The following is a 23,800-nucleotide window of genomic DNA, read 5'->3' as shown; positions in this document are numbered from 1 at the left end:
GTGCATGAATTTGTACAGAAGGGACGGAGTAGTATGAACGCCGACCTGCCGCTTGACTCAGGGAAGCAAGTGTACGTCACCGTATACGCCCTGCACGCTGGCTCGTTCTTTCTTCAGGACAAGGAGGTATTTGAAGGTTCCCTGGGATAGTAAACGGGGTCTTGTGTCCCGAGCTTCGCTTTCCTCGTGGAGCATCCTTCGTATGGGAGATTGATGCTCGATTTGGGGTTAAGAAAGGTATGCGCGCCCACCTTTGCCACCAAGTAGCCTGGCTCTGACGCTTGGCTTGAATATGACAGAATGGCAAAGGGTACCCGCCTGCTTGGGACGAGACTTTGCAAGAATTTACTGTCAAATGTTCCAAGGATGTGGTCGACATTCTGGGAGAGGGACATATACAGCCTAGTTCGATCAACACAGTCGAGTACAGGCAAGCTGTCAATCACCCTGCTTTGACAAAGCATATCTGATTGAATCTATGCAGCCGTTTGCATTTCAACCACGTCGGGGATCTTCTTCCATTTGCCTCAGCGGAACTCGTGCTGGGCGCTGGAGCTGCGAACCTCATGCAACACGCCTATCCACATGATCCGGAAAGCCTCTGTGCGGCGTTTCCAGAAGGGCAGAAAGTCCGCTATGTTCATTTTGGCAATGGCATGCCGATGTCTGATCAAATCAGTCCACTGGGCTCATTTGACCATGGCATGGATCTATTCAAAGACGGCTCCTTCTACCTCATCGATGCACCGGGCCATTTTCCTGTCCATCTCGCCGCCCTGGCACGCGTTGCGCCGAATAATTTCCTCCTCCTTGCGGCTGACTGCTGCCACAATCGTTTGTGCTACGATCCCGGCAAGCGCCTTATCAGCCACGAGAATTACGACGATATCGAGACCGCTCGGGACACCGTGGAGAAGCTCAAGATTATGAACGGATTGAAAAACGTTCTGCTCATATTGGCGCATGAGAAGGAGCGGTTAGATGAGATGCCTCTGTTTCCCACGTCTCTGAATGTTTGGGCGAGGAGAGAGCTTGAGAATAAGGCGAAGAGGTCGGGGAGCGAATGATAGAGCAGCCTTATTTGGATCACCGGACTCGTGGAAGCTCGCGCATGAGCTTCAACGAATCTCGCTGTTGTCTGACTCTGTTCACAAGTAATGGCCACTTACAGGATCAAGATATGCTTGCAATTCTCGTGGGATGAATGGTGTGCGACTTGAGCGTCGGAAGGAAGTGCTCGAGTCGTCGTTCTGCACCTTAACTCCACTACCGTCCCGCCATCAAGATCATGGCAGTGCAGCTCAACGTTGGGTCTGCCGTCGATTTTGCTCCTGATCGTAGCTTCCTCCTTCGCAACGGAGGAAACCATCAAGCCGCCGGACCCTTCTGCCGAACTAGCGATCTCGTCCGCCCAAGCGAGCGTGGTCGCGGTCAACACGTTGTGTCACATACAGGACTTCGTCGGGAGAATTCATGAGCGGCAGCATTCCAAGAAATATCACCCCCTTTGCATTATTCAAGTCAGTCAATCGGGACGACTCCTTGCTAGTGTGCTACACTGGCCGCGTTGTCGGATGTCAGTTCGAGATTTCTGCTATCCGCGTAACGGACGAGCGGTATTCAGGTGGGTTGGCACCACGCATTGCAAGGAAGTGCGCGGAACCTCGATCGGTTGAGCGTTGCTGAGGGCGGGCCCGTAAATCCTCGCTAGCCGATTTCGCGGATCTCCTTTCAATCGTGCACGACCGGACGTATCGCTGCGACCTGTTTCCTGGAGCTGCATGTGAATGACTCGACAGCATCGCCCGCAAGCATGAGCGCATGGCCCGGTGGTTAGTGTCGCACCTGCAGCGCGCAGCCGGCATGCGAAGGGGGAGGGCAATGCTTTATCCTGCACCGCCGCGCGGGACGTCTATCGAAGATCCGTTCGCACGATTGTTCGGCGTGCATACGGTCAGGGCGGTCCTCGCAGTAGTCGAACTCATCTACGCATTTTTGAGAATTAAAAGCATGCTAGGGACTTCTCATGATTCCTCCGAGGCGTTGTGTAAGAATAGGCGAAAAGAAGTACGCTGCGATCTTGGACACACTGTGATGTATAATATATATATGTCTCGTTCTCACCTTTAAGCTAGAAAAACGAAGCCATTCTTAATGCAGCTTTGTGACATCAACGGAAAAGCTTTCGCAACCGCGGGGCCTGTGAACGGACTTTCCCCACGCGTCAGATCTTGACCGATATTTTCTCCAATTAGCCGGAGATTTCTGACCGTGGCAACTGCCATGTAATGGTATATATGTAATGTCGCGCGGCGATTCCGATCATCGTACCGGCTCTGCACAGCCCGAAGGATATTAGATATCGCCTACCGTGCGAACGTTGGGATAATTGCCGATCTAACCACTGCACGCGTCTTTTAAGCAGCTTGTCCGTAGTCTGTAGTAGACCAGGCATCCACCGACCCGCTTTTCCCTTTTCGATATAACATTCCACCTCCCGAAGGAAACAGTTGCAATATGATCGTGACAGAATCGGAATGGGCGGCTGCCGAGCGAAACGAAATTCACGTTCGTGTCGTCAATGGACCCGATGCACCTAAGCCTCCTTGGTGAGTGAACCGGAAGTAACTTTGGGTAGGCTTTTACACGTAACTTCTACAGCTATGATGATGTGGTGGATTCAATAGTGGTGCCTCAGATGCCATCATTTTCGCTAATCCCTATAAGTCGGCAGTCCAGTCCTGGTATTCCAAGTCGAAGTGGCACACCTCACAATAGCAGAGCAAGACTCGCCTCAACGTCAACTGAGATCCTGTGAGCCCTCTCGTCAGCGGCGGAGCGTTCCACAGGTGATAGACAGCGGTCACTGGCAGGCGCCTGGATAGCAGCCCATCGTCGCCCGCAATTCATCTTGTTCCATTCGTCTGCATATGGGAGCAAGCATCCTTCAACTCGATGGTCCTACGTTCTCGAGATGACGGGATACCGTTCTATCATGTCTCTGTAGACATGAATTGTTTCATTCCGACCTCACATATTACAACAATCCGTAGAGGCGGGTCCCCATATGGCGAGGTGGTGGGCTCGTTCGAGTACGATTCACCAACATTGCAGGACGGGATAGATGTGCTGATGCAAGTTACAAACAGGATGGGCATTGCTACGAAGAAGAGCGCAGTCACGATGGCGGGCCGTGAGCGGTTAATGGACGTCGTACTGAACAAAGCCGGAAACAAGGCCAACGTGAGGCTACTTATGTTCCTCACCACATGCTCTTGGGCTGACTGTTCCTCCGTTTGTGATGATAGCGTGTCTGGCAGTGGAAGTGGCATAACAATCGAGAACTTCATCTGAGCTGGCACTGCGACAGCCCAGTAAAATATGTCCGTACGATACTATCCGAGATGTTTCGCTACACTCAATTTGTGTTTTGTCAGTGCTACCTAGCAGCGCAAGCAGGCACGCCGAATGCATCGCTACTAGCATCCTTCACTCCACAACCATTAGCTCCTCGTGCCGATGGCCTCCCATCACCTCCCTCATCATTGAAGGTCTTCCCCGACGGTCAATGGCTCTTTGACGACATTGTGATCTCGACATTGATCCTCGAGAGGAAGAGACTCACGCCTGACCCGCGCAGACTGTTCAACTGACGCTGATTGCTGGATTGTCATTGTTGTCTTGTTGTCGCTTTGAACTTGTATCGCTCTCTGTGTACGTGGAAGCACTGGCCGTAGATCTGCTAACTACTATTTGTACGATAGGTATGACTTAATGAACGCGTCGTCCTCACAAGGAATATTCTGGACGCGCGGTCCAACTGGGTGACCCACTGGGTTCTCCGATGCTTCCTCAGCCAAATATATCTATGGTAAACGGGTCATGCTAAGGCAGCCAATGGGTCTGTTCGAGAACATAATATCTTCCGTTTGAAAGGCTGAACTCGAGAAGGGTTTCTCTTTTTGAGGGCTTTGCAGTGGTCTGGAGACAGCCGATCAGAAATATGTCGATCGCATGACATCATAGTAGACTCTGGAAGATGCCGTCGAGCCAGCGTACAAGCTATAAAGTGGGATTTGGGGCACACAACGCGACGCCCTCTCGCTTTCGACTATCATCTCTTTCATCAAAGATGGCAGAAGCTGTGCTGGAACAACTCTCCGCGAGTGCGATATTTGATTTGCGAGGCGTCGTGGCAGTGGTCACCGGTGGTGGAACGGCGAGCAATCCGCTGCGCCCCCATGCGGGGCATCCACCAATTCTGGCCTGACATGATCACTATAGGGAATAGGTCTCATGATAAGCTCGACGTTGATGGCAAACGGCGCCACAGTGTATATTATTGGGCCTAAACAAGCAGATCTAGACAAGTGAGCTTGGGAAATGGAATCCGCAGCCAAAACTCATCAAATGCCAGAATTGCGAATGTGTATAATGAAGGTGCCAAGAAAACCAACAGACCTGGGAGGATTTATGGCATTGAGGGTGATATCAGGCGCAAAGTGACGTGCAGTCCCTCATCTCGCATACGTCGATCTCATCATCCTGCGCATGCCACAGTCCGAAGCATTGCGTTTGGCAGAAGAAGTGGGCAAGCGAGAGAAACACGTCACCGTCTTATTCAACAATGCCGGGTAACGCATCCCCTACGAGCTTCTGCACGAATATCTATTGATCGATAGACTTGCAGCATCCTAGCGAGCGCATTTACTGAACCGACAGCGAAGACCGCTGAGGCGTTCCGAGCCGCATACTTCGATACGGTCTCTGAGGGGGATTTCATCAACTCTCTAGAGACGAATGCAGTCGGTCCGTTTTGGCTCACCTTCGCGTTTCTGCCGCTTCTCGAGAAATGGAAAGAGTATGAGGGTGGGACCAGGCGATTTGCGCCGCAGATTATCATGACCTCAAGCATGAACGGCTGGACGAAGGTTGGTGCATACTTGCTTCTCTCGTTGTGCCCATGGTTGACTAGCTTCTGAATGACCGCGACTATCACCCATAGGATCCCAGGACGGCCAGCTGCTCGTTCCCATACATCTTCTCGAAATCCGCCATCGGGCATGCAACGTCATCTCTAGCACACGAGCTGTTGCCTCTGGGAATCAGAGTCAATGGCATCGCGCCCGGTGAGTGTCACCTAAATATTCCTCAGGCTCAGTCACTCACATACACTCGCGTCCATTCACATTCCTCTGGATAGGCTTGTTTCCAACCGAGATGTCGGCCCCGGGGACAATAAATCCCCTCGGAATCTCGCATATTCCGTCTGAGCTGCACTTCCCATTTGAAGTGCCTACCTCGCAACCGCCTCTTACACCGGGAGGTCCGCCCCTCCATGCCGGGACACGCAGGGATATGGGCTCCTTAGCGCTGTTCCTTGTGGCTAATTGGTATGTCAATGGCGAAACGGTGCTGATCGATGGCGGAGTGAGTACATCATTTATTCGCAAGATCCTTGAAGCTGAAGGACTCATCTTTGTAGACCTTATTGAAACATCCATCTTCATATTGAGAGTAGCGAGAAACTAGATAGCAGAGATAGATGAACCCCTTCTTCCTGCTGACGTGCGGCAATGTAATCTACACACATAAGAGGAAGCAGGACAACTGGCGCACGTTCAAACGAGTCGTTTTGTACCTAGATCGTCTTTGCGTATGTACTAACACCAGTATTTGATCGAGACACTCACCACAGAGTGGAACAACGGATGTATGGCAAGCCGCAGCGGGAACATGCGGAAAGAATGAAACGTTATTGTTACAAGATGAACACCAATCTGGTATATTACATGGTCAAGCTACAGCGACACATCTACAACCGAAACAAAACTAATTAGGGATTCTCTGCGGTCGACGACGGCTCTATATAATAGTGTGATTATGAGAAAAGCGATATGCTCAGCTATTCCGCAAGCTCATGCATCTGCGCCCACACTCCATCCTCCTCAAGCTCGAACGCATTGCACCGCATTCGAATCAACCACTTTGCACGCTCCTCCGCTCTCCTATGATCACCAGGCGAAGCGACCTTTCCGGAGATAGAACCTGGGCCGACGGACGCGCCTGCACGCTTTCGTGGCATCATCCCGACACCAGCACCGAAGCCCAAGGCTGAGATCGAAGAGCCAAACGAATAGTCTCGCGGAGACAGGTTCGGGAGAAGCGGTGGAAGCGTGCCGGGTGATGCTGCAAAGGTGCAGATGCGAATGTGCTGTGCGGTCGAGAGCGTCGGTGCTAGGAATGAGAGGATGTGCAGCTGCAGCTCGATGGGGAGGCGGGTGAACGGGAACGGTGGAGGTGCTGGTTGGGTGAGCACAATTGGAACTCCGATCGACGAGAGAATACTCTCGTTCGGTGCAGGGCGAGGCACCAACGCCATCGAGGATGCGTTATACTTCGAGCGAAGCAGGACGGCTCTTGCATGTCGCAAGAGCGCGAACGCCTCCCTCTCGGTCGCCTCCTTCAGTTGTCTATTGCGGTGGAGCAGACGACCGAGCTCCTTCTCTTTATCCTGCCAAAGACCGCGGCCACCACCGTCGTCCTCGCTCGCAGTTGTCTCGCTCGATGCATCGGCGTCGGCAAGCCCATTGGCGTATAGCTCGAGCTTGGTGAGAGTGAAGTTGTGCCGCTGGATGGCGCGGATGATCGCCCACGCGCCGCGAATACCGAGGCGGTTGCCATTCATCTTGAGCGTGTGCACTCGGCAGCGGGAAGAGGATATGTAATCGACGATATGGGGGACGGAGGTCGGAGTAATGCCGAGGACAGATAGATGAATCTCGCCTAGGTAGGGCGCATCCATGTTCGGCAGGAACTGGGCGATGAAGGCGTCCGACAAGTCGTGATTGGTGGTCAACGACAACGTCTCTAGGTAAGAGGAGTTGAGGGCTGCCGTGAAGGCTGAGACTACGCTAGGGTTGCCTCTGAAGACATTCTACAATAGCGGTGAATATGTAATGAAGTGGTAGGCGCAAGCGGATACGTACGTTCTGCAGGAAGAGCTCCTTCAACGTCGTGTTATCCTTCAGATATTCGCCAATTGCCTGCAGGCCCCGGTCTCCGATTCGATTCGAGTTCAAGCTTATTTCCGAGATGGGATACCGACGTCCTTTCTGGGAATTAAGAAAACCGAACAGCACCACGCAGCCGTCGTCACCAAGATCATTGTGTCCGAGGATTAGTTTCGTGACACGCTGCCTCGACCGTATCATATCGATAACTTCCAGTGCGCCTAAGACGGCTTATAAGTTCATTGAAAAAGCCACAACATAGATACGAACCATTCACAGAAGACAAGCCTGCATCGAGGCTCTCGATATGGCTCCGCACAGAGAATGGGACCTTCACCGCTGACATACGCCTCATCGCAGCAGGTGCAGAAAGTAGGAAGGCTCGTGGATCCATAAGTCGTTAAATAATGAATAGATAGGATGGGTTCTGCGGGTAAATGAGGCGTCGTGATGGTGGTTCAGAGACAAGTCATCGTTGAGAGCCACAGCGTCGGCTGCGACGGCAGACATGCGAGCTCCATCTCAGCTGCGGCGCTTGTAAGCTCTCACTATCGCGGTCACTGATACTGAAAAGGCTGTGCGTGAGTGTCACGCCGGACGAGGACGGGCTGAGTGAGCTGTAAGCAGAACACGTTGGACGAGAAAAAGTGAGTTCAGCGCTCGTTGGGCGGTCACCGCGCTTGAATTTCGACCACCAGCTGCTGTGGCAGAACCATCTCGAAGCTCATCTCATTTGAACTCTCGAGCCATTCTGGAGCCACATCTGCGGTGACGAACGTCTCTCGGACGTTCTGAGCACCCGCTCATGGCAGCATTATCTACGCTCTCGAAGGATGACCAGGAAACTCTGCGGCTACTCGTGCAGCATGTCTCGCGCGCATTCTACGAGCCAAAGTTTACGGTCGTGATGGATCAGCTTGTGCGACACCCGGTGTATGTGTCTGGTATTCACGGAGATGCTCTGCTTTGCAGGACAGCACTGAACACGATAGGTGGGCAGCTTGAAGGACGACGACTTGGCTGGACGTATGGGACTTCAACTGAAGGAGCTGAATAAGATTATGGCGGCGTTGGAAGGTGACAGGCTAGTGCGAATGTGAGTATCATTATCTCTTATTTTTGTTGTTCTTCACCAGTTTCCGCAGTTATCGTCAGAACGAGCTGAAGGAGGGTGCTCAGCGGTCTGTCGGAAGACAGTACTACTACATCGACTATCAGCACTTCTGCAACGTCGTGAAATGGCGGATTGCCGAGATGCGGCGGATCATTGATTCGTCATTGCGCAATGTGTGTCTCACGGATATGAAACACCCCAACGCCACTGACGGTCGAGTATACAGGAACTCGACAACAAGGGCTACATTTGTCCTCAATGTCACAAGTCTTTCTCGCCTCTGGAGGCGGATAAGCTAATCGACTTTGCCGCTGGCACATTCAACTGCGACGTATGCCATGCGGAGCTTGTAGACAACGAAAACGCCGAGAGTGTGCGAGGCAGTCAAGACCGTATGCAGCGCTTCAATCGACAGATGCGCTTCGTTCGTGAGGGGTTGCGCAGGACGGAAGACATGGTACTACCTGCGTATGTATCGACCTTCACCATTTTTCTCGACCCACTATTCAACTGTCTATTTTAGCTTCGACGTTGCGCTTTGGATCAAAATGCACATCATCGATGCCGAGAAGTCGAAGCTGGCTGCGCAGAATGGCGGCCTGAAGATCGCAGGAGCATCCGGGGAGTTGAAGCAGGAGGATGCGTTCGGCATTGTGCTGTCGGTCGACAAAGACGAGGCAACGCAGCGAGCAGAACGTGATCGTGAAGCCGCCGCGAAACGCCAGCAAAATCTTCTCCCGGCATGGCATTTGAAGAGTACGATCTCAGGCGATTTGACCGCGCTGGGTATAAAAGAGCATGCTCGAGCTGAGGAGGGGTCGGGCGCGGACACGAATCGTCTGCCGAGCTCAAACGACACGATACTGCGCGGCTTGGGGATCTCGGGGCCTCCGCCCGTTGCTGCGCGTATCAGTGGTGAAGATGTGAAGCTTGTGATCTCGCAGGCACAAGAAGCTGACTGTGAGCTTTAACTTCTTTCTTAACGTCAGGCGATCACTTATGAGCATGAATACGATTCGCAGATTACGATCAGTACTATGCATCGCTCGCTGCGTCCGCAGCACCGTCGACTGACGGCACGCCTGCGCTACCCGGTGGCGGAAGCGACTTTGGCGAAGAAGAGGAGGACGTGAAGCCGTCAATTGAGTACCTTGACTCACTGAACGAGTACCGCAAAAGGTCGCGGTCTCAGGAGAATGAGGGCGTTGCCCACGCGACGCCGAAGATCCCACGGTTGAATGGGCAGGATTTATTGCTTCCAGCGGAGGTTGTAGCAGAGGTTCAGGAGCCGGGAATGCCAGCGGAAGCTGAAGCTCCCTCGGAGGAACCCATAGTATATGGTACGTATGTTACACAGACGTCATGTCTGCCGGTTACTCACGGCCGGAACCCCCATGCTTTGTCGCTTGTCTGTACACAGTGAACGGAGAGCCAATACGTCTCTCGGAAGTCACGGAAGAGCACCAAGAGCTGATGACGCCGGAGGAGTACACAACGTACTTCGAGGTGCTCACCGCGCAACCATAGTATGCTGCCGTCGGTGCCGGGACTTTGTTTCTGCGAATTATGTTTCTCGCACAGCACATTGGGTTAATTTCTGCATTACGTGTATCATCTAGAGCTGTGAGCATACTGTACCGCTAATGGTCAAGAATACTATTGCTGCCTAATTGTCTGATCATGCTGCTCAAATCGTGTCCTGCGGTGTAGTAGAAATAATGCTAATGGGATACCAGATGAATGTTACATCACGGGCAAGGAAGAGAAAGGAAGAAGAATGGATGAGCCCTCTTGTCGCTCATTGGTCCCGAGACGTTTTGCAACGCAGCCTAATTAGGGATATGAATCTCTGAAGGACTGATCGATGAGAGTGCCAGATCTGACCAGGCCAGGTACCCTCTGATACCGGTCGTGCTTGTCCTCGTCGTAGAACATGCACCCTTTGTTCTTCAAGGCGAGTCGATTTTCTTCATTCCCGGGCACCGTCTGCTGGACAAAGAAGCTGCACGTTTTGTATGGGCCCTCCATAACAAACCCGCGCTTGATGTGCTTCAGCCGATCGCAGCACTGTGAGGTCAGTGGTATCATATGGCACGATCGATTCTCAAGGCTGACTGACGCACCACAATCATCGCGCAGTAGATCACTGGCTGCCGCGTCAGCTTTTGAAAATTCGTGATAGTCGGGATGGCGACGAAGACGCGGAGCTTTGTAAATAATTAATCAGTACCGACTCTGTATTTTTTTCGAGAGATCTCACCGCCTGCATGACAGGTTCTTTGTACATCCCGATGGCTTGTCCGGGAGGCCATCCCTCCGTCCACATCTCGCCAAAGAACGGCACCACTTGCAAGTTTAGGACAGACGCATGGCCTTCAACCTCGACCATATAAGTGCGCAATCGCACTCCACTCTGTCGACGGGCTCAGTGCTCATCGTCATCGAAAGCGAGGGGACAGCATACCGCAGTAACCGACCACAGCTCCTTCCTGACCGTCGCGGCCATCCATACGCTTGCTGCTACACCGTCGGGGTCCACGTTAAAGCACCTGTAGTACGCCGCCCGGAACTTCGACCAGAGGAATACCCGGGCCGTGCATTTCGAACCGACCTAAGGAATGACTCAGCGCCTGAAGGAGGAGGTAGGACAGACGCAGCGCACCGTCAGTAGGTTGTGAGGAAATGTATCGTTTACTGAATTAGGAACCATCTTGGGGAGCATAGGGAGCTGGAGGCTGCGGCTCTCGTGGAAGCCAATCGAGGGGCTGAACGAGAGGTCCGTGCGTCCGGAGACGTCTTCATTCTCGACGAATTCTGGGGTCCAGATTGTCTTTGTGGGATGCATGAGCGAGCCGATAGTGGAGGAGTCAGCACTCATATTTCGACACGAAGATGAAGGAAGTCCGTACTGAATGCAGCGTGCTTTTATATCCATGTCTCTGAAAGATATGAACACGCGAAAAGAGGTTTGGGGCCATGAGCTGCCACAGGCGGGCCACAAAGAGAAAAAATGAGTTTGACAGGTTACGAGCAATTTCGGCCACTGCCACGGACTCTATATTCCACGCATAGCGTCCTGTGGCCAATACTCACCGTTCGTGGCCACACGAATCTGATCCCCCGCCATGACTTCTTGACCTTTCTTTGTTCTCGGCGCTTCAGCTGAGCAAGCACCTATGAAACGTTTTCTTTCTTGCATGAATTTCTCTTTCGATTATTGTTCTCATTCAGAAGGACCACCATATCGGGACGCGCAGCCACGAAGGAACGTGTTCCTAAGCGAAGTCGTCAAAGGGCCATAGAGCATGCTGCGGTGTCACCGGAACCGTTCCACTGCAACTTCCATTTTGGGTGATGTCCTCAGCAACATTAGGCGCGCAGCGTTGCAGGTGGCGCGGTGGTGGCCACAAGCCGCATGCGTCTAATTCCGCTTGCGATACCGTGCGACTACGTGATTGCATTTCCCCCGTGTTCACTTTTTGTTGAAAGAGTATGTGATCAAAATGGCATTTGCGCCAAGGAATCGGACGAACGTGTGCGCAGCCGGGCCAGGAGACTCGAGACTTACGTACGTAGGTGGCAGCACTGCGATCATCACGAGGCCACGCTGTTGTCTTGCCTAGAGTTCCTGCTCTGGAGTCATCGAGGACTTTCTACGAAATACCTCTGTAACTCAGAGGCGTGTGAAGGGTTTCATGTGGACGTGTTCGTCACATCATGCTCCGCAAACCTCGATGGTAGTAAGATTGTCATGAACTCTACACGTGTTGTGAAACTATCGCACCAGAGAGATCGCTAGTTTGGCTTTCACGTGCAGATGATCTCTTATGTATAATGGCGGCCTATTTGTGCTCTGATATCCCGCAGCATGCACGAGTGATTACTCTGGCCGAGCTTCGTGTGTTCGAGCGCACAGAGACGGACCAACTGGAACTGGGCGATTTGTGGCAGCTTCCCACCGCGCGCTGCGCATGCGACGACCTGGACCATTCGTGTGCGTCGTGTCCATGCAGACGGCGAAAGTGAAAATCATTTCGGATGCGAACCGAGAACGAGGGGAGTTGCCAAGAATGGGAGGCAGTGCCTCCAGCCACAGCGCACTTGAAATGACGCATCAGCCTTAAAGAGCCCCTCTCCCGCCCCTAATCCTCTCTTCTTCCTTTCATCCTCTTTCCGCCATCCACTCCTCATTTCGTTCATCCGATGCTCATGACCGACACGCCAGTAGGGCCGCTTCTGAAAACTGTTTTTGGAGTAGGTTCCGCGTCCCGTATTCCGCAGTCCCGCCGAAGCGCTGACGTGAAACTCATTTCTGCAGTCTATCCTCGAGGTATTCCTGCAATGTCTGGCTGGTTATATTCTGGCGACGAGAGGTGTATTGGATAAGAAGACACAAAAGGTGCATCGTCTAGTTTTGTATCCTCATTTCACCACTAATCTCGCAATGTCATCCAGCAACTAAATCGCATAAATGTCTCATTATTCACGCCGTGCCTCTTGTTCTCGAAAGTAGCGTTCTTCTTGTCACCAGGTGTGTATCTGGTATTGAAGTCTTGTGAACCGCGTCCTGACGTGAATTCCATCAGCAAAGCTGCGGGAGCTATGGATCATACCCATCTTCTTCGTCGTCACAACCGTTGCTTCCATGATCGTTGCCTATGTTCTTAGCTTGATGTTCAGGCTGAAGAAGTCGCAGAGGTATGTCGTCTCTCTGATCATTCTTACCGGCGGGGTATAATCGCGTCCCCAACATGAGGCAATGTGGTCGACGAGGAGACGGGCTTTCCGCTGGCCTATCGCCGCCATGTTCCCCTCACAACCCACAAGTTTCTGTGTATACGCGGGAGCGCTCAACATGATTGAGTTTGCTGTATGCACCTGCCACCAATGGGGACTGGCGCTCGCCAACTTTTGACAGGTGATCGGTGTCATATTGGGCGATCGCTAGTCCCAGGATTGAGACACTTTCCTGTTTCGATGCCTTCGCTGCCGAAACAATTTGGATGGGACGTCATGCCTGATCGCTGACCTGCCTCACAACCACAGGAGCTTCGCAATTGCTGCATCGATGTTCATGAACTCCAACTCATTGCCCATCGCGCTCATGCAGAGCTTGGTCATCACTGTGCCGGGATTGAAGTGGGGAGCAGATGACAACATCGATGCTATGGTCGGTAGAGCCCTCACCTATCTAGTGCTCTATTCGACACTTGGCATGGTGGTACGTGACTGGTTAAACTTGTTCTTAACCCATAGATAGATTGACGGTTGTCTTCATAGCTGCGATGGAGTTATGGTGTTCGACTGCTGTCCAATGCCGACCCCGACGGCTCGGATCATGAGCCATGTAGCTCCCCGCTGATCGAAGCAGCGGAGACCGCCCTCTCAAATCCGCAAGAAGAGCAGACGCTGCGTTATGAAACGTCATCATTGTCATTGCAGTCTGACGACACCAGGACGGGAGACGCCGAGGGCACCGACCACTCCAAGTCCCAACCTAACTCGCGTGCTCCTTCGCCTCCACCACATCTACATGATATCATGTCCAATGCGCCGTCGCTGTTCAACGATGCCGAAGACATGAACGCTGAAGAGATCGAGTTCATCACACGTCGCGAGATCACCGAGCCGACATCCTCGGCGTGGCAATCACGCATGCGGCGCATGCGAAACCGCATGGGCAGGTGGTGGTTTACCTTCTACGAGTTCATGACCGCCCCGCTCTGGGCGGCACTTGCGTCACTCATCGTCGCGTCCATACAGCCGTTGCAGCACATCCTTGAGAAGCACGTGCAGCCCGTCAAGGGCGCGTTGACCGCTGCGGGCAACTGCTCCATCCCGCTCACACTGGTCGTGCTCGGCGCATATTTCTACACCCCATCAGAGATCGAGACGCGGCTGCCGTCGCATCACAGGCCGGTGTCGGATGGGCCGACGACGCGCAGCCCGAGTACCGCGTCTCGGTTGTCCCTGTTTGAGAATGTGAAGGAGATTTTCAGCATGAGGCGTCGCGATAAGGGCGCGATGCGTCAGAAGAGGAAGGTGCACAAGCGGCCTGGAGAGACGAAGACGGTGTTGGTCGCAGTCGTCTCGAGGATGATCGTTACGCCGCTGTTGCTGTTGCCGCTGATGGCGATGTCGACGAAGCTTGACCTACAGGAGGTGTTTGATGAGTACGTCCTTGCTCGTGTCCATGCCACATGCCGGCATACTGATGACTTCTCTGTGCAGCCCGGTCTTTGTCGTGTCGAACGTGCTGTTGATCGCATCTCCGCCAGCGTTGACCCTCGCGCAGATCACGCAGGCAGCGTCCGGCGACGCGTTCGAGAGGTTGATCAGCCGGACGGTGTTTTGGTCATACTGTGTCGTAACCCCTCCGTCCACGATCATCTTTATCGTCATCGGTTTACTTTTCGCGAAGTTGTGATCATCTTAGTCCATACACATATATCTTCATCTTTGAAAGCTCTTACGCTGTATATTTATTGGTTCCCCACCCCCGTTTTTTGGTGTGGCTGCGCACAGGTCGCAGTAGGCTTGCTGGTGATACATAGAGAGAACTCGCTCGGCCGAGACAGCGTGTCCCGGGTTAAAGTTTGGGTTATGGTGGAGTAGATGCGATAGACTCTGTACTGTACTGTACCGACATGTTTCGTGTAATGTATGCTATATCCGCAACACAGCATACTTCAAGGTTCAATGTACAACCTTATTTGAAACGTGAAGGTGTCGGAGACGTTGATGTTGTCCAGCATTAATTGGATCTCGTCGCATCTCGGAAGTATTTGCGGATAGACAGCGTTGATTGAACTTGAATATGAAGGGCATGATTAGCTTGAATGAATGTGCTACTGTTGCATGTGCCTGCGATGATAGTACAAAGGGATCGTGCATATCACGTCCCATGGATGCAAGACAAATTGTGACCGAGCATGTGCGATCGCCGGCCGCAATATGCGAAAGTTAATCCAACGGTATAGGTGTTGTTAAAAAAAGGAGTACTCGGTCTATAATTCGGGTTCTTCGCCGCATACTTCAACTAAGACAGACATCCTAGAAGCGGACAATGGCGAACTCTCCACTTTGCGCGTACACTTCGTCATTGTTGCTGTCAACATTCCATTCAGTCTGTAAGTCATATTATGATGGAGAACGACAGCACATACGTCGCGTTCACTGCCGACACAACATAGCCGCTTCTAAGAAGAAGCGTCAAACTTGTGGCTAACGGCTTGACCGCTGACTAGAAACGTACCCGGTAGGAACGGTGGGTACTTCAAAGGAAGAAAAACCGGCGGACGTCTGGATGGGGCTGGCGAGAGCGTAGCTGATGTGGCTCGGATCGTTGAGATTGGTAAGTACCAGCGCGAACGTGGAGGGATCATCGGGTTGCGATTCCCAGCTGATGTTCGCTGGGGCGTCACTGACCCATTCCGTCGGCGTTTGAAGGATGAGAGCGCTTGCAAAGGACACTAGGGAGGCTATGGTGCTGCGGTCGGATTATCAATGATGTGCATGCGAGGGTGTGGGGGTGCAAGGGACTCACAACGTCCTAAACAACATGGGTTAAAATGTCCTATAGGTATCGCGTTCGAGATGTTCTTGCAGATTGGCGTGCTTGGGGAGAACGGTAGTGCGAACACACGCCTTTAACGTAGTCCGCGGCGCTTGATTTTCGGCATTGCAAGACCTGTGAGGGAAGCCCATATAGCTTGACGGCGTGAGAAAAGTAGGTTGACACATTTCCTTTGCTTCATGATGGTCACATCGCACAAGGATGCGCGCAGGCTTGCCAACATAAAAATAACCTGTCGGTGTAGAATGACCATGGAAGGAACGGACCAGGAGCTTGCAGCCGTAAATACCGCTGCTGGCGACATTGAAAACAGACGATAGGTCTCATCAGTCTGTCCGTGCTGTATGGTATCCAGCATTCAGAATGTCGCATCTATCGCAGTCGAGTAATTCCACAGCATGAGCATCAGTGACGTGACGACGTCTCTATGAGCCCTCAGGACGTCTAGACAAGTAGCACTAATGGAAGGCGGCATGAGACTAGCGTGAGACCGGTGACCGAAAGCCTACACGGAACTTTAACATTTAATGATTTCTGTCGATGCCTTCTAGAGAACTACACCTTTTCTGCCTAGAAAATCTCATCGCGCTCGCTCAGATTCAGAGATGCAAGAAGCCCAGCTTTTCCTTCCATTCATCCGGTTATCATATGTCGGCACAGGAGCACATACTTTACGTTGAAAACAGATGAGCTATGGGGTTATGACAATATCGCAATAAATAGTAGCAAGTCAACTCACCAGTCAGGCAATCATCTTTGAAGATGAAGTCTCGGTTGTAAACAGAGATCCCAACGTAGAGTTCGAGAAATAAATTCAGGGAAATTGTCTAAATAAAACACACTCAACGGGCCACATGTTTATACATTGGAAAAGGTCTCCAGAACATGGTGACAGGCGTGGATGAGGTGGCGGTCGGACTCCAGCCACGTTGAATTGAATGCGCCCGTGAAGCGCCCGTTGAGCACTCTGCACCAAGCGCCCGCCTCCGTGCCCCCTCCCCCATACTAGTTGCCACTGCACTATTTAGTATGAGAGAGAGAACACTAAAGTTACCTGGCAATCATACTGCATAGCTGCCACAAGTGGCGATTATTGAAGTCGGCTTGCCATCATCGGCTGCGTCGTTGCGGAGCTCGGCCTTGCTATCGAGGCTTACCTCGGACGAGGGCCCTGAATAACTCCCGCTGGAGTCCGTGCTTCCCCTGTGGTCTCCCATAGAAGCCGCAAGACCAGTGCCCGATCCTGCGGCTGACTGGAAATTTGTCAACTACAACCATCTGATACAAAAGATCGGCATATTGCGACTCAGAAGGAGTTTATATCCATCCAATGATAGCTGCATCCCCGAGTCGAGTCAGATGAGTGTCTCTATCCTTCGAGATATTCTTCGCGCGGTGCATCATAAGCACCGGAAGTTTTGTCTTAACCAAGTGCTAGATTTCTTGCTTCTAATGAGTCAACCCATTGTAGTAAACGCACGGAGTGGATCAATACATTGTGATAATGATACATTGTACATGATGAGCTGTTACATATTACCGGTCATTAGGATTAATAAGTATCATGCTATACCGTTGATGAATCGTCCGTCCATTCCAATGAGAATTTCCATAGCCACAGCCATCCAGCCAAGGTCACGCCGCCTGTGGCACTCCTACAACAGGCGCACCGACATGCCTCCAGCTCTCCTCGCCGGCCTCATGGGCGTGCCACCCAAACTGACCATGGCGCTTCCGGCGACTCTCCACATCAGTATGCACTTCCATCGCGAGCTTCTTCGCATTCGTGCTGCGCCGACCTGCCGCGGGGCGCCGACGCCGTGCACTCGCGTTCGGGTTTGGAGTCATCTCCTTGGGAGAGGCAGCGGAGTTCGGTGCGGTTAATGGCAGGAGCTGCGCGAGATGCTCACGCTGGGAGGGGGAGAGGCCGACGAGGGGCGAGGCGGAGAGAGCGAGCAACTCGATCATGTCGTACACGAAGGGCACCTTTGCGCCCATCGGCATAATCGTAAGCGGTTCTGGCAGACGTCCGGTCAGTCAAGGTGCACACCACTATATCAGACATTGGGCAAACTTACGATGCACGGCCGCGCGGGGACTGCGCGGAGGAGAGTTGGAGCGTATCGTCGACGTCGAGGGTGACGACGAGGCTGAACGCTTGTGAACTGGGACGTACAGTCCCGTCGGCGAGCCCACGGGCGAGTCAGCGGCAGCAGACCGGGCGGGCGAGGAGCGACGGGGGATGGCGATTGGGCTAGACATCGTGCAGAGTTATAGAATGGGTGCGCAAGGTATAAGCAAATGCGTAGATGTCGGACCAAACGACGAGTCCGCTGTGGCTCTGCTTGGACGAGTTACCGGTCACCGCTTCACCACGCTTTATACTAACGGAGGCGCGCAAGGCCTAGCTGACGTGGCCGCCACGCAATTCGCATCTCGTACGAGGCCGAGCGGGCCCGTGAAGAATGTCCCAAGCGCACCCCCAATCAGTCAGAAATGGCTGCGTGGTCGCCTAACCGTACCGGGTGAACTGGCGCCTGTAATGGTTGGGGCTCCGGAACAGCCTGGCGGCATCGAGAAATCGTGACGTGGTCCGTGCGGCTTCCGAGGCTCTCGGACGCGGCAGAAACTGCGAGAAACATCGCGGCCATTACGATCGTGCTTTGATCGCCACGCGATGATGTCACAGCTATCTTCGGATCAGGTCGTATGCTTATCACTTCTCAAGTCGAGTGGTGATACCGGTCAAGGTCATTAGACTTTACACATGTAGACGTGTAGCTAAGCACGTAGCAAGTGCGGCACTGCACACATTTTGGTTTGCAATAGTCATAGTCTAAGCCTCTACGAACGTCTTAACGTTCTTAAGCCAGCTCACGTACTCCTGCAGGCCCATAGTCAGAACTTCAATCGTACATCTATAAAGCAATGGGATGAACTAACCTTCTGCTCCTTGTACTCAGCATACTCAGGGATGAACAGCGCAAGGCTCTCGTTGATGCCCCGCTCTTGCAAAAACTTCTCAAACTCCTCCTGCACAGCAACGTCGAGGGTGTCAAACTGCGGCCCAATGTACAGTCCACGGCGCTTCCAGTCCGCTTCGGCAGTCAGATCAGTGCCCAATTTCGCGTCGGTATAAAACGAGATGTTGTCCACGATGAACGCGCCCTCCTGGCACATCGCATCGATCGTCAGGGCACCCTCGGTCGTGGACTGGGCGCAGTAGTGAGATCGAGTGAGAGGAGTCCTGCATGGAAAGCTACATACCTTCGTCACGGAGAATGAACACCGAATGGGATAGGAGTGGATCGGCTCCTCCTCATCCGCGGTCTCCTCGTTCTCCTCGTTCTCCTCAAACTCCGTCTCATGCTCGTTCTGGATATCAGCAATTGAGAACATCAACCGGATCCTACATGCATGCCTCAATCATCCTGCAGCGAAGAACAGAGATAACGCAGTACGCACGTCTCGTTGCCGAATTTCCGCGTCAGTGCGATCTCATCATTGCCGGCTGTGTCCTCAATCTGGAGGGAAGGCTCGTCAGAATTTGCCCGTAACGAGGAAGGCGGTTGGTGCTTGTACTATCATTGTCTAACATACACGATAGAGATTACCGCGTATGATGAATGATGACTCCACAGGAGTACATATCACGGCGTGCGCCTATTATCCATCCCTATTGTCCATCCCAACAAACTGATGTACGTCACGTACGCAGATCCTTCCGCGCTACATGACATCCTCTCCCATCGCGACTGATCCTTTTTGTCTGAATGGCCCTCAACGTAACCACTGAGACACTTGCACATCTCTCCGGACAACGACGCACGTGTCCACAACAAAAAAAAGAAGCAAACCGGCGAGAAAACTCACCTCCCAAACGCTCTGCGCCTTGAACACCTTCAGGAACTCCGGCTCAGTGGTCGTCGATGCCTCCTTCTCGTACTGCAGCTCCTCCGACAGCTTCTGCGCAAGGGTCACATCCGCTGCGTAGCCACCACAATTCCATCAGCCTCCATCCTTTTTCGCATCCAAGGTAAGCACGAGCACTCACACGCACCCTCGCCGCATGCACGCGCAGATGCAGAGAACGTCCTCGCCGCGCTCATGCTCGCGGGCACGCCGCGGGACGCAAATACAGGCATCGCGGCGCGCGAGAACGCACGGGCGCCGCTCCTCACCGCGAACGCCCTGCTAGAAGACAGCGAGATATGGCGGAGAGCTCTGATAGCCGACATAGTTTTCAAAAAGCGTGACTGAAAGCAAAAAAAAAGGTGTAAAAAGGAGAATGTGATGGGGAGCGGTGAGCGGGTTGAGCTGAGCTGAGGGATGGGTCTCGACGTCGGCGGGCGCTCTAGTCTAGTTTTCAGGTGCCCGGGGTCTTTGTTTGGCTGCAGCCTTAGAAATACACAACCGCCACCGACGCGCTTGAACTTTGATATCTCCAAGATTCGGTGCATTTCGTTCAACGGATTATGTGTCGAGACGAACTGTGCACGATGATCAGTACGACACTTACTTGGTTGCGCCTCCTGGTAACCATGCGAAGCTCTGTCAAAACGCCATAACTTATGGCTCCGAGGAAACATTGTTCACATCAGGAAAACTCAAATCCGGCTTATGATGCTTTTTTCTGTTTGCTGTCACAAAAAAAGACAGTAAGTTCGAGCAAGGTTCAGCACCTCCTTGTTTTGATTTTGTCTCCGGGTTGATAGCTTCTTATCGTGTGCTTATTGGCTGTAATAAGCCAAAACCAGCGAGCACAAGTCAAAAATGAGGTTCGTGAGCCACAAGTCGATTTGAATTTTCGATGCAAGTTGATGGGCCATCACCATCAGCGCATCGCAGCAGCGAACTGCAACAAGAAATGGTGACTTGTATTTTTACACAGAAATCGCTTGTAAAGCACTCTAAAAATATCATGCAATGGACCCGGGCTAAGGAACTTCCGTCATTGAAATTGCGCGTTAAGAGCACTCACGCCGCGATGGGATGACTCTGTTGTGAAGCTTTCCGATGAGCAGATAGGAGATGTCTCTGAGCTATCGCGCGACGCGTGGCACGTACACAATATAACGTTTACTAGATACGTGTTCATTCGGTCCGAAATCCTCGTGGGTCGTGACGTCGACGTGGGCCCTTCGCATGTTCGACGTACAACTCTGAGACTCACCATTGAGTCATTTAAATGTCTTCTCTTCGAAGCTCTCACGTATCCGAAGTATAGCAGTCTCGCTACGATACCTCGTGCCCGGAATGTCGGAGTTCCGCGTCCAGTGGCCGGTAGCAAACATGTCTTTCCTGACACTTCCAATGTTAGGCCAATCAAGGAACTCACCGATGGGACTTTTGGCAATCAAACCTAATTTGGACACCAACGTCAGGGCGGGGTGAGAGCGCCTAACATTTGAATCATTCTTCCATGTAAGGCTGCACTTGCCGCGAGAGTCCGAACTATGTACGCGCTGTCATTGTCGTTCATGTACGAATCAAATGCAGGTACGCGAGGGCAACATTATACATATGCATCAATTGTCACATTTGACAAGCTTAATTAAACGCGTCCCTGCACCGTGGCAAGCGCGTGTTGGACGACAGCGAGGCTGGCACGGCGTTTCATCTGCATCAACGGCGACTACTTGACCCGAAAGTTGTCGAGGAGGCTTGAAGCTTGAACTTCTCGCGACCGGAGACTCCCAGACTCCTTTTTTTAACGTTTGAATGTTTGATCAAACAGCTAGGTGCGAACCATTTGTCTTTCTTCAAATTTTAGGTCAAGTTGAAAGTGATCATGGCAACATCCCGGATGATAAGCGGCCGCGGCCGATCACTGGAAGACGTTTGACGCGTCTACGACGTACCGTCGGATGGCATTAGAACGACAACCCTGTCGCCTAGGCTGCAAATTTAATAAATACGTAACATCCATTTGTTGTTGTTTTTTTCGCTATACAAATCAGAACCTTCCGTACATACGTCCACAGAGCAGTTATCACATAGCAAAACGGGAAACATACGGGGAACTGGGACACGAACCAAGCACGAGGAAGAGACGAGATCTATACGCTCAACCAACGCTTCGAGGCGGGACATTTCTGCTAGTTATTTAGCGCATCAAAGGGATCGACAGTGCAAGACTGGACCCCTGTGCTGGCTAAAGAGCTCACCAGACACATCCTAGCACACCGGAGCCGCGGGCCAAGGTAGGAGTGATTGTACGCCAATAAAGGCGGTATAAAAGACGAGAGATAGAGACGATTTCTTTCCAGTCACACAACGCGAGAGATACAAGTACAATGGCGGTAGTGGAAAGATGTTGAGAGCATGTCTGGAATTGGCAGACATGCATCGAGACACGCGGCATGGTGCCTGGTGTGGAGCAGGTAATGGCTAGACAGCCACCACGGTTCTGGTTTCCATTCCATTGAAGACGCCTCCTGCCTCTGACTGGCCGTTCAGAGACACATTCTTCCCACGTCCGATGTCGCCGTCAGGCTGCGAGTCCGTGGGGACGTGTTTCGTCCTCCTTGATTTCGTCCCGTCGTCACCATTCTTGGCGCGCACCCTCTTTTTATTCTTGGTGCTGGCGCTATCTCCGTTAGCCTCGTTGTGGCTAGGAGGATCAGCTCTTCCGTTCGTGATCGGGGCAGCATTCGACGCAGGCGCGGGAGTCGGCATCGGAGGGGGCGGGTACGGCATGGGAGCTCCAGAGTACGGCGGAAACGGCGCATACATTGGGACAGGTATGTACGGGGGGTGTGGAATGTGTTGACCGTTGCCATTTGGAACACCCTCCGGATGGGGCTGGCCATCGTGGGTAGGCGGCATGTATCCATGCGGGTAGTAATATGAATAATATCCTTCAGGCGGCACGGGATAAGGAACAGGTGCAGCTGGCTGATCGCCTTCACCGGCAGGAGGAGAGGAATATCCTAAGATCGCAAGATAAGCAACTAAAAAGTCGGAGATGGGAAAAACTGACCTCCGGCTGCTTGCTCGGTTCCCGGATTCCTATTCTTGCGCTTATAAGGGCCACGCTTTATGCCTTTCTTTCTCTCTTTCCGGACGCCATCGACGCAGCTATCCGCAATATTGTATTTACGGCAGCGCTCGCAAGGACGGGCTTCGTCGCACCTCTTGCATGCACTCGCACAATTCGTGCACTGTGGCCATTCAGTTCGCTCTATATGCGCGGAGGAAAAGAACCAGTACTTACTGCCATCTTTACTTGCTTGCGTTTGGGACGCTGCGGCGGCGGGGCTTGCATTGGTGGCACGTACGGAGGATATCCTGCATGGGAGAGTCAGTGTTCGACATCCAACATGTGATGACTAATGAACTTGCTCTGACCAGGTGGAGGTGCTGGATAGGCATAAACCATGCCTGGCGGCGGAGGCGCGATTGCCATGAAGTATGGAGCAGGCGGAGGGGCTCCGCCTGGGATGTTTGGGTCATGATTACCGTCGGGGACGGGAGCGTAAGTGTAGATAGAAGGGTAGGGTCCAGGAGGGACGTATGAGCTACCAAAATGCTGAGGGGGGTAAGATACCATCGGGTGTGGCGGCGGTTGTTCGTGACCTCCAGAATTGGCAGATTTGTTCTGCTCGCTTGCCATGGCGAATGAGCACGAAGAGGCCGTCGAAGAAAGGAGTCCTCGACGGCGCGACTGGTAGATGACTTTCTCTCGACTCTGAAGGCATTGAAGACGTTTGGTCAGACAATGTTCACCAACTACGAACCAAAAGCAGCGGAACGAGGAGCGGAGAACATGGGGAGTTTGCCCACTCCGACTCAAATCGTGTTCCCGATCCCGGCGCCGCTCAGAAACTCACCGACACACACTCCACCACTCCGTTTCTGTTCCGTTCTAACTACCGCCTTGCCCCGCAACCGTCAACAGCGTGCCCTTCGGGTCTTACAAGGGCCGTGACTCACAAGGGCGGTATGGGCGTGCTGAGCAATTCAACGAGCGCAGTGTTTGATGGTCAAAGACTCGGAGAAGTCTGCACGTGTCACGGCTGTGAAATAAACCTTAATGTGCCACCGCGGGCGCCACGCGGGCGCGTGCCCTCTCGTCGTCGACCGCCCCGTTCTCGC

At 52.7% G+C, this 23,800-nt stretch overlaps 12 protein-coding genes across 12 annotated transcripts; 6 read left to right on the top strand and 6 right to left on the bottom strand.

The window, feature by feature from the left end:
• Positions 1 to 33: 33 nt before the first annotated feature.
• On the top strand, positions 34 to 1,067 carry LAESUDRAFT_736609 (uncharacterized protein; the record flags this gene model as incomplete). Its single annotated transcript, XM_040910704.1, has 4 exons — positions 34 to 149; positions 174 to 237; positions 300 to 424; positions 485 to 1,067. The coding sequence occupies 4 exons, from the start codon at positions 34 to 36 to the stop codon at positions 1,065 to 1,067; spliced, it is 888 nt and encodes a 295-aa protein (XP_040764790.1).
• Positions 1,068 to 2,965: 1,898 nt separating this feature from the next.
• Positions 2,966 to 4,029, top strand: LAESUDRAFT_725396 (uncharacterized protein). The gene is made up of 4 exons (XM_040908814.1): positions 2,966 to 3,092; positions 3,150 to 3,243; positions 3,309 to 3,383; positions 3,438 to 4,029. The coding sequence occupies exons 1-4, from the start codon at positions 3,010 to 3,012 to the stop codon at positions 3,651 to 3,653; spliced, it is 468 nt and encodes a 155-aa protein (XP_040764789.1). The 5' UTR covers positions 2,966 to 3,009; the 3' UTR covers positions 3,654 to 4,029.
• Positions 4,030 to 4,132: 103 nt separating this feature from the next.
• LAESUDRAFT_652051 (NAD-P-binding protein) lies at positions 4,133 to 5,515 on the top strand (the record flags this gene model as incomplete). Its single annotated transcript, XM_040904330.1, has 8 exons — positions 4,133 to 4,211; positions 4,292 to 4,370; positions 4,418 to 4,502; positions 4,561 to 4,634; positions 4,691 to 4,931; positions 5,006 to 5,129; positions 5,204 to 5,430; positions 5,486 to 5,515. The coding sequence occupies 8 exons, from the start codon at positions 4,133 to 4,135 to the stop codon at positions 5,513 to 5,515; spliced, it is 939 nt and encodes a 312-aa protein (XP_040764788.1).
• Positions 5,516 to 5,905: 390 nt separating this feature from the next.
• On the bottom strand, positions 5,906 to 7,368 carry LAESUDRAFT_713865 (RNI-like protein; the record flags this gene model as incomplete). Its single annotated transcript, XM_040907022.1, has 3 exons — positions 5,906 to 6,937; positions 6,990 to 7,234; positions 7,284 to 7,368. The coding sequence occupies 3 exons, from the start codon at positions 7,366 to 7,368 to the stop codon at positions 5,906 to 5,908; spliced, it is 1,362 nt and encodes a 453-aa protein (XP_040764787.1).
• Positions 7,369 to 7,697: 329 nt separating this feature from the next.
• Positions 7,698 to 9,864, top strand: LAESUDRAFT_725393 (uncharacterized protein). Its single transcript, XM_040908813.1, has 7 exons — positions 7,698 to 7,946; positions 8,014 to 8,109; positions 8,159 to 8,300; positions 8,354 to 8,595; positions 8,651 to 9,087; positions 9,150 to 9,467; positions 9,548 to 9,864. The coding sequence occupies exons 1-7, from the start codon at positions 7,819 to 7,821 to the stop codon at positions 9,652 to 9,654; spliced, it is 1,470 nt and encodes a 489-aa protein (XP_040764786.1). The 5' UTR covers positions 7,698 to 7,818; the 3' UTR covers positions 9,655 to 9,864.
• A 212-nt stretch (positions 9,865 to 10,076) lies between these two features.
• LAESUDRAFT_773985 (uncharacterized protein) lies at positions 10,077 to 11,418 on the bottom strand (the record flags this gene model as incomplete). The annotated part of the gene is made up of 6 exons (XM_040913816.1): positions 10,790 to 11,418; positions 10,592 to 10,738; positions 10,388 to 10,540; positions 10,251 to 10,334; positions 10,163 to 10,194; positions 10,077 to 10,113 (listed from the first exon to the last, which is right to left on the bottom strand). Exons 1-6 carry the CDS (start codon positions 11,060 to 11,062, stop codon positions 10,077 to 10,079), a joined length of 726 nt encoding a protein of 241 aa, XP_040764785.1. The 5' UTR covers positions 11,063 to 11,418.
• An 841-nt stretch (positions 11,419 to 12,259) lies between these two features.
• Positions 12,260 to 14,851, top strand: LAESUDRAFT_725388 (uncharacterized protein). The gene is made up of 7 exons (XM_040908812.1): positions 12,260 to 12,381; positions 12,446 to 12,526; positions 12,583 to 12,658; positions 12,714 to 12,825; positions 13,174 to 13,348; positions 13,408 to 14,300; positions 14,359 to 14,851. Exons 1-7 carry the CDS (start codon positions 12,337 to 12,339, stop codon positions 14,552 to 14,554), a joined length of 1,578 nt encoding a protein of 525 aa, XP_040764784.1. The 5' UTR covers positions 12,260 to 12,336; the 3' UTR covers positions 14,555 to 14,851.
• Positions 14,852 to 14,914: 63 nt separating this feature from the next.
• On the bottom strand, positions 14,915 to 15,876 carry LAESUDRAFT_812385 (uncharacterized protein). Its single transcript, XM_040914402.1, has 4 exons — positions 15,674 to 15,876; positions 15,383 to 15,616; positions 15,294 to 15,326; positions 14,915 to 15,235 (listed from the first exon to the last, which is right to left on the bottom strand). The coding sequence occupies exons 1-4, from the start codon at positions 15,688 to 15,690 to the stop codon at positions 15,181 to 15,183; spliced, it is 339 nt and encodes a 112-aa protein (XP_040764783.1). The 5' UTR covers positions 15,691 to 15,876; the 3' UTR covers positions 14,915 to 15,180.
• A 1,259-nt stretch (positions 15,877 to 17,135) lies between these two features.
• Positions 17,136 to 18,195, bottom strand: LAESUDRAFT_725386 (uncharacterized protein). The gene is made up of 2 exons (XM_040908811.1): positions 17,782 to 18,195; positions 17,136 to 17,721 (listed from the first exon to the last, which is right to left on the bottom strand). The coding sequence occupies exons 1-2, from the start codon at positions 17,963 to 17,965 to the stop codon at positions 17,339 to 17,341; spliced, it is 567 nt and encodes a 188-aa protein (XP_040764782.1). The 5' UTR covers positions 17,966 to 18,195; the 3' UTR covers positions 17,136 to 17,338.
• Positions 18,196 to 18,409: 214 nt separating this feature from the next.
• On the bottom strand, positions 18,410 to 20,035 carry LAESUDRAFT_725385 (mitochondrial glyco protein). The gene is made up of 6 exons (XM_040908810.1): positions 19,758 to 20,035; positions 19,577 to 19,689; positions 19,169 to 19,227; positions 18,971 to 19,112; positions 18,647 to 18,916; positions 18,410 to 18,587 (listed from the first exon to the last, which is right to left on the bottom strand). The coding sequence occupies exons 1-6, from the start codon at positions 19,939 to 19,941 to the stop codon at positions 18,540 to 18,542; spliced, it is 816 nt and encodes a 271-aa protein (XP_040764781.1). The 5' UTR covers positions 19,942 to 20,035; the 3' UTR covers positions 18,410 to 18,539.
• Positions 20,036 to 20,130: 95 nt separating this feature from the next.
• On the top strand, positions 20,131 to 20,751 carry LAESUDRAFT_129855 (uncharacterized protein). Its single transcript, XM_040901279.1, has 3 exons — positions 20,131 to 20,361; positions 20,419 to 20,481; positions 20,595 to 20,751. The coding sequence occupies exons 1-3, from the start codon at positions 20,275 to 20,277 to the stop codon at positions 20,697 to 20,699; spliced, it is 255 nt and encodes an 84-aa protein (XP_040764780.1). The 5' UTR covers positions 20,131 to 20,274; the 3' UTR covers positions 20,700 to 20,751.
• Positions 20,752 to 21,627: 876 nt separating this feature from the next.
• On the bottom strand, positions 21,628 to 23,684 carry LAESUDRAFT_725384 (uncharacterized protein). Its single transcript, XM_040908809.1, has 6 exons — positions 23,639 to 23,684; positions 23,536 to 23,581; positions 23,054 to 23,393; positions 22,920 to 22,993; positions 22,686 to 22,866; positions 21,628 to 22,635 (listed from the first exon to the last, which is right to left on the bottom strand). Exons 3-6 carry the CDS (start codon positions 23,316 to 23,318, stop codon positions 22,094 to 22,096), a joined length of 1,062 nt encoding a protein of 353 aa, XP_040764779.1. The 5' UTR covers positions 23,319 to 23,393; positions 23,536 to 23,581; positions 23,639 to 23,684; the 3' UTR covers positions 21,628 to 22,093.
• Between the last annotated feature and the right edge of the window lie 116 nt (positions 23,685 to 23,800).

Source organism: Laetiporus sulphureus, assembly GCF_001632365.1.
Source record: "Laetiporus sulphureus 93-53 unplaced genomic scaffold LAESUscaffold_17, whole genome shotgun sequence".
Classification (NCBI taxonomy): Eukaryota; Fungi; Basidiomycota; class Agaricomycetes; order Polyporales; family Laetiporaceae; genus Laetiporus; species Laetiporus sulphureus.
The sequence above is the reverse complement of the archived record's forward strand: the minus strand, read 5'-3'. Positions and strand labels throughout refer to the sequence as shown.

What these genes read in the sequence shown, in the direction of transcription:
- LAESUDRAFT_812385 (XM_040914402.1), bottom strand. An exon ending in GTACCCACCGTTCCTACCGG is followed by an intron (nt 15,327 to 15,382) that starts GTACGTTTCTAG and finishes GCTTCTTCTTAG; the next exon opens with AAGCGGCTATGTTGTGTCGG. An exon ending in GTGTCGGCAGTGAACGCGAC is followed by an intron (nt 15,236 to 15,293) that starts GTATGTGCTGTC and finishes GAATGTTGACAG; the next exon opens with CAACAATGACGAAGTGTACG.
- LAESUDRAFT_725385 (XM_040908810.1), bottom strand. Translation starts at nt 19,941, where the DNA reads ATGTCGGCTATCAGAGCTCTCCGCCATATCTCGCTGTCTTCTAGCAGG. An exon ending in AGGCGCAGAGCGTTTGGGAG is followed by an intron (nt 19,228 to 19,576) that starts GTGAGTTTTCTC and finishes CCTTCCCTCCAG; the next exon opens with ATTGAGGACACAGCCGGCAA. An exon ending in GTTCATTCTCCGTGACGAAG is followed by an intron (nt 18,917 to 18,970) that starts GTATGTAGCTTT and finishes TACTGCGCCCAG; the next exon opens with TCCACGACCGAGGGTGCCCT.
- LAESUDRAFT_725386 (XM_040908811.1), bottom strand. Translation starts at nt 17,965, where the DNA reads ATGTCTAGCCCAATCGCCATCCCCCGTCGCTCCTCGCCCGCCCGGTCT. An exon ending in TCCCCGCGCGGCCGTGCATC is followed by an intron (nt 17,722 to 17,781) that starts GTAAGTTTGCCC and finishes GACGTCTGCCAG; the next exon opens with AACCGCTTACGATTATGCCG.
- LAESUDRAFT_725396 (XM_040908814.1), top strand. Translation starts at nt 3,010, where the DNA reads ATGAATTGTTTCATTCCGACCTCACATATTACAACAATCCGTAGAGGC. An exon ending in AAGCCGGAAACAAGGCCAAC is followed by an intron (nt 3,244 to 3,308) that starts GTGAGGCTACTT and finishes TTGTGATGATAG; the next exon opens with CGTGTCTGGCAGTGGAAGTG. An exon ending in GCGACAGCCCAGTAAAATAT is followed by an intron (nt 3,384 to 3,437) that starts GTCCGTACGATA and finishes GTGTTTTGTCAG; the next exon opens with TGCTACCTAGCAGCGCAAGC.
- LAESUDRAFT_725388 (XM_040908812.1), top strand. Translation starts at nt 12,337, where the DNA reads ATGACCGACACGCCAGTAGGGCCGCTTCTGAAAACTGTTTTTGGA. An exon ending in AGGCTGAAGAAGTCGCAGAG is followed by an intron (nt 12,826 to 13,173) that starts GTATGTCGTCTC and finishes TCACAACCACAG; the next exon opens with GAGCTTCGCAATTGCTGCAT. An exon ending in ATTCGACACTTGGCATGGTG is followed by an intron (nt 13,349 to 13,407) that starts GTACGTGACTGG and finishes TTGTCTTCATAG; the next exon opens with CTGCGATGGAGTTATGGTGT.
- LAESUDRAFT_725393 (XM_040908813.1), top strand. Translation starts at nt 7,819, where the DNA reads ATGGCAGCATTATCTACGCTCTCGAAGGATGACCAGGAAACTCTGCGG. An exon ending in CAGCTTGTGCGACACCCGGT is followed by an intron (nt 7,947 to 8,013) that starts GTATGTGTCTGG and finishes ATAGGTGGGCAG; the next exon opens with CTTGAAGGACGACGACTTGG. An exon ending in TTGATTCGTCATTGCGCAAT is followed by an intron (nt 8,301 to 8,353) that starts GTGTGTCTCACG and finishes TCGAGTATACAG; the next exon opens with GAACTCGACAACAAGGGCTA.
- LAESUDRAFT_129855 (XM_040901279.1), top strand. Translation starts at nt 20,275, where the DNA reads ATGGCTCCGAGGAAACATTGTTCACATCAGGAAAACTCAAATCCGGCT. An exon ending in TGCTGTCACAAAAAAAGACA is followed by an intron (nt 20,362 to 20,418) that starts GTAAGTTCGAGC and finishes CCGGGTTGATAG; the next exon opens with CTTCTTATCGTGTGCTTATT. An exon ending in GAGCACAAGTCAAAAATGAG is followed by an intron (nt 20,482 to 20,594) that starts GTTCGTGAGCCA and finishes ATTTTTACACAG; the next exon opens with AAATCGCTTGTAAAGCACTC.
- LAESUDRAFT_725384 (XM_040908809.1), bottom strand. Translation starts at nt 23,318, where the DNA reads ATGGCAAGCGAGCAGAACAAATCTGCCAATTCTGGAGGTCACGAACAA. An exon ending in CTATCCAGCACCTCCACCTG is followed by an intron (nt 22,994 to 23,053) that starts GTCAGAGCAAGT and finishes TCTCCCATGCAG; the next exon opens with GATATCCTCCGTACGTGCCA. An exon ending in GCAAGCAAGTAAAGATGGCA is followed by an intron (nt 22,867 to 22,919) that starts GTAAGTACTGGT and finishes GAATGGCCACAG; the next exon opens with TGCACGAATTGTGCGAGTGC.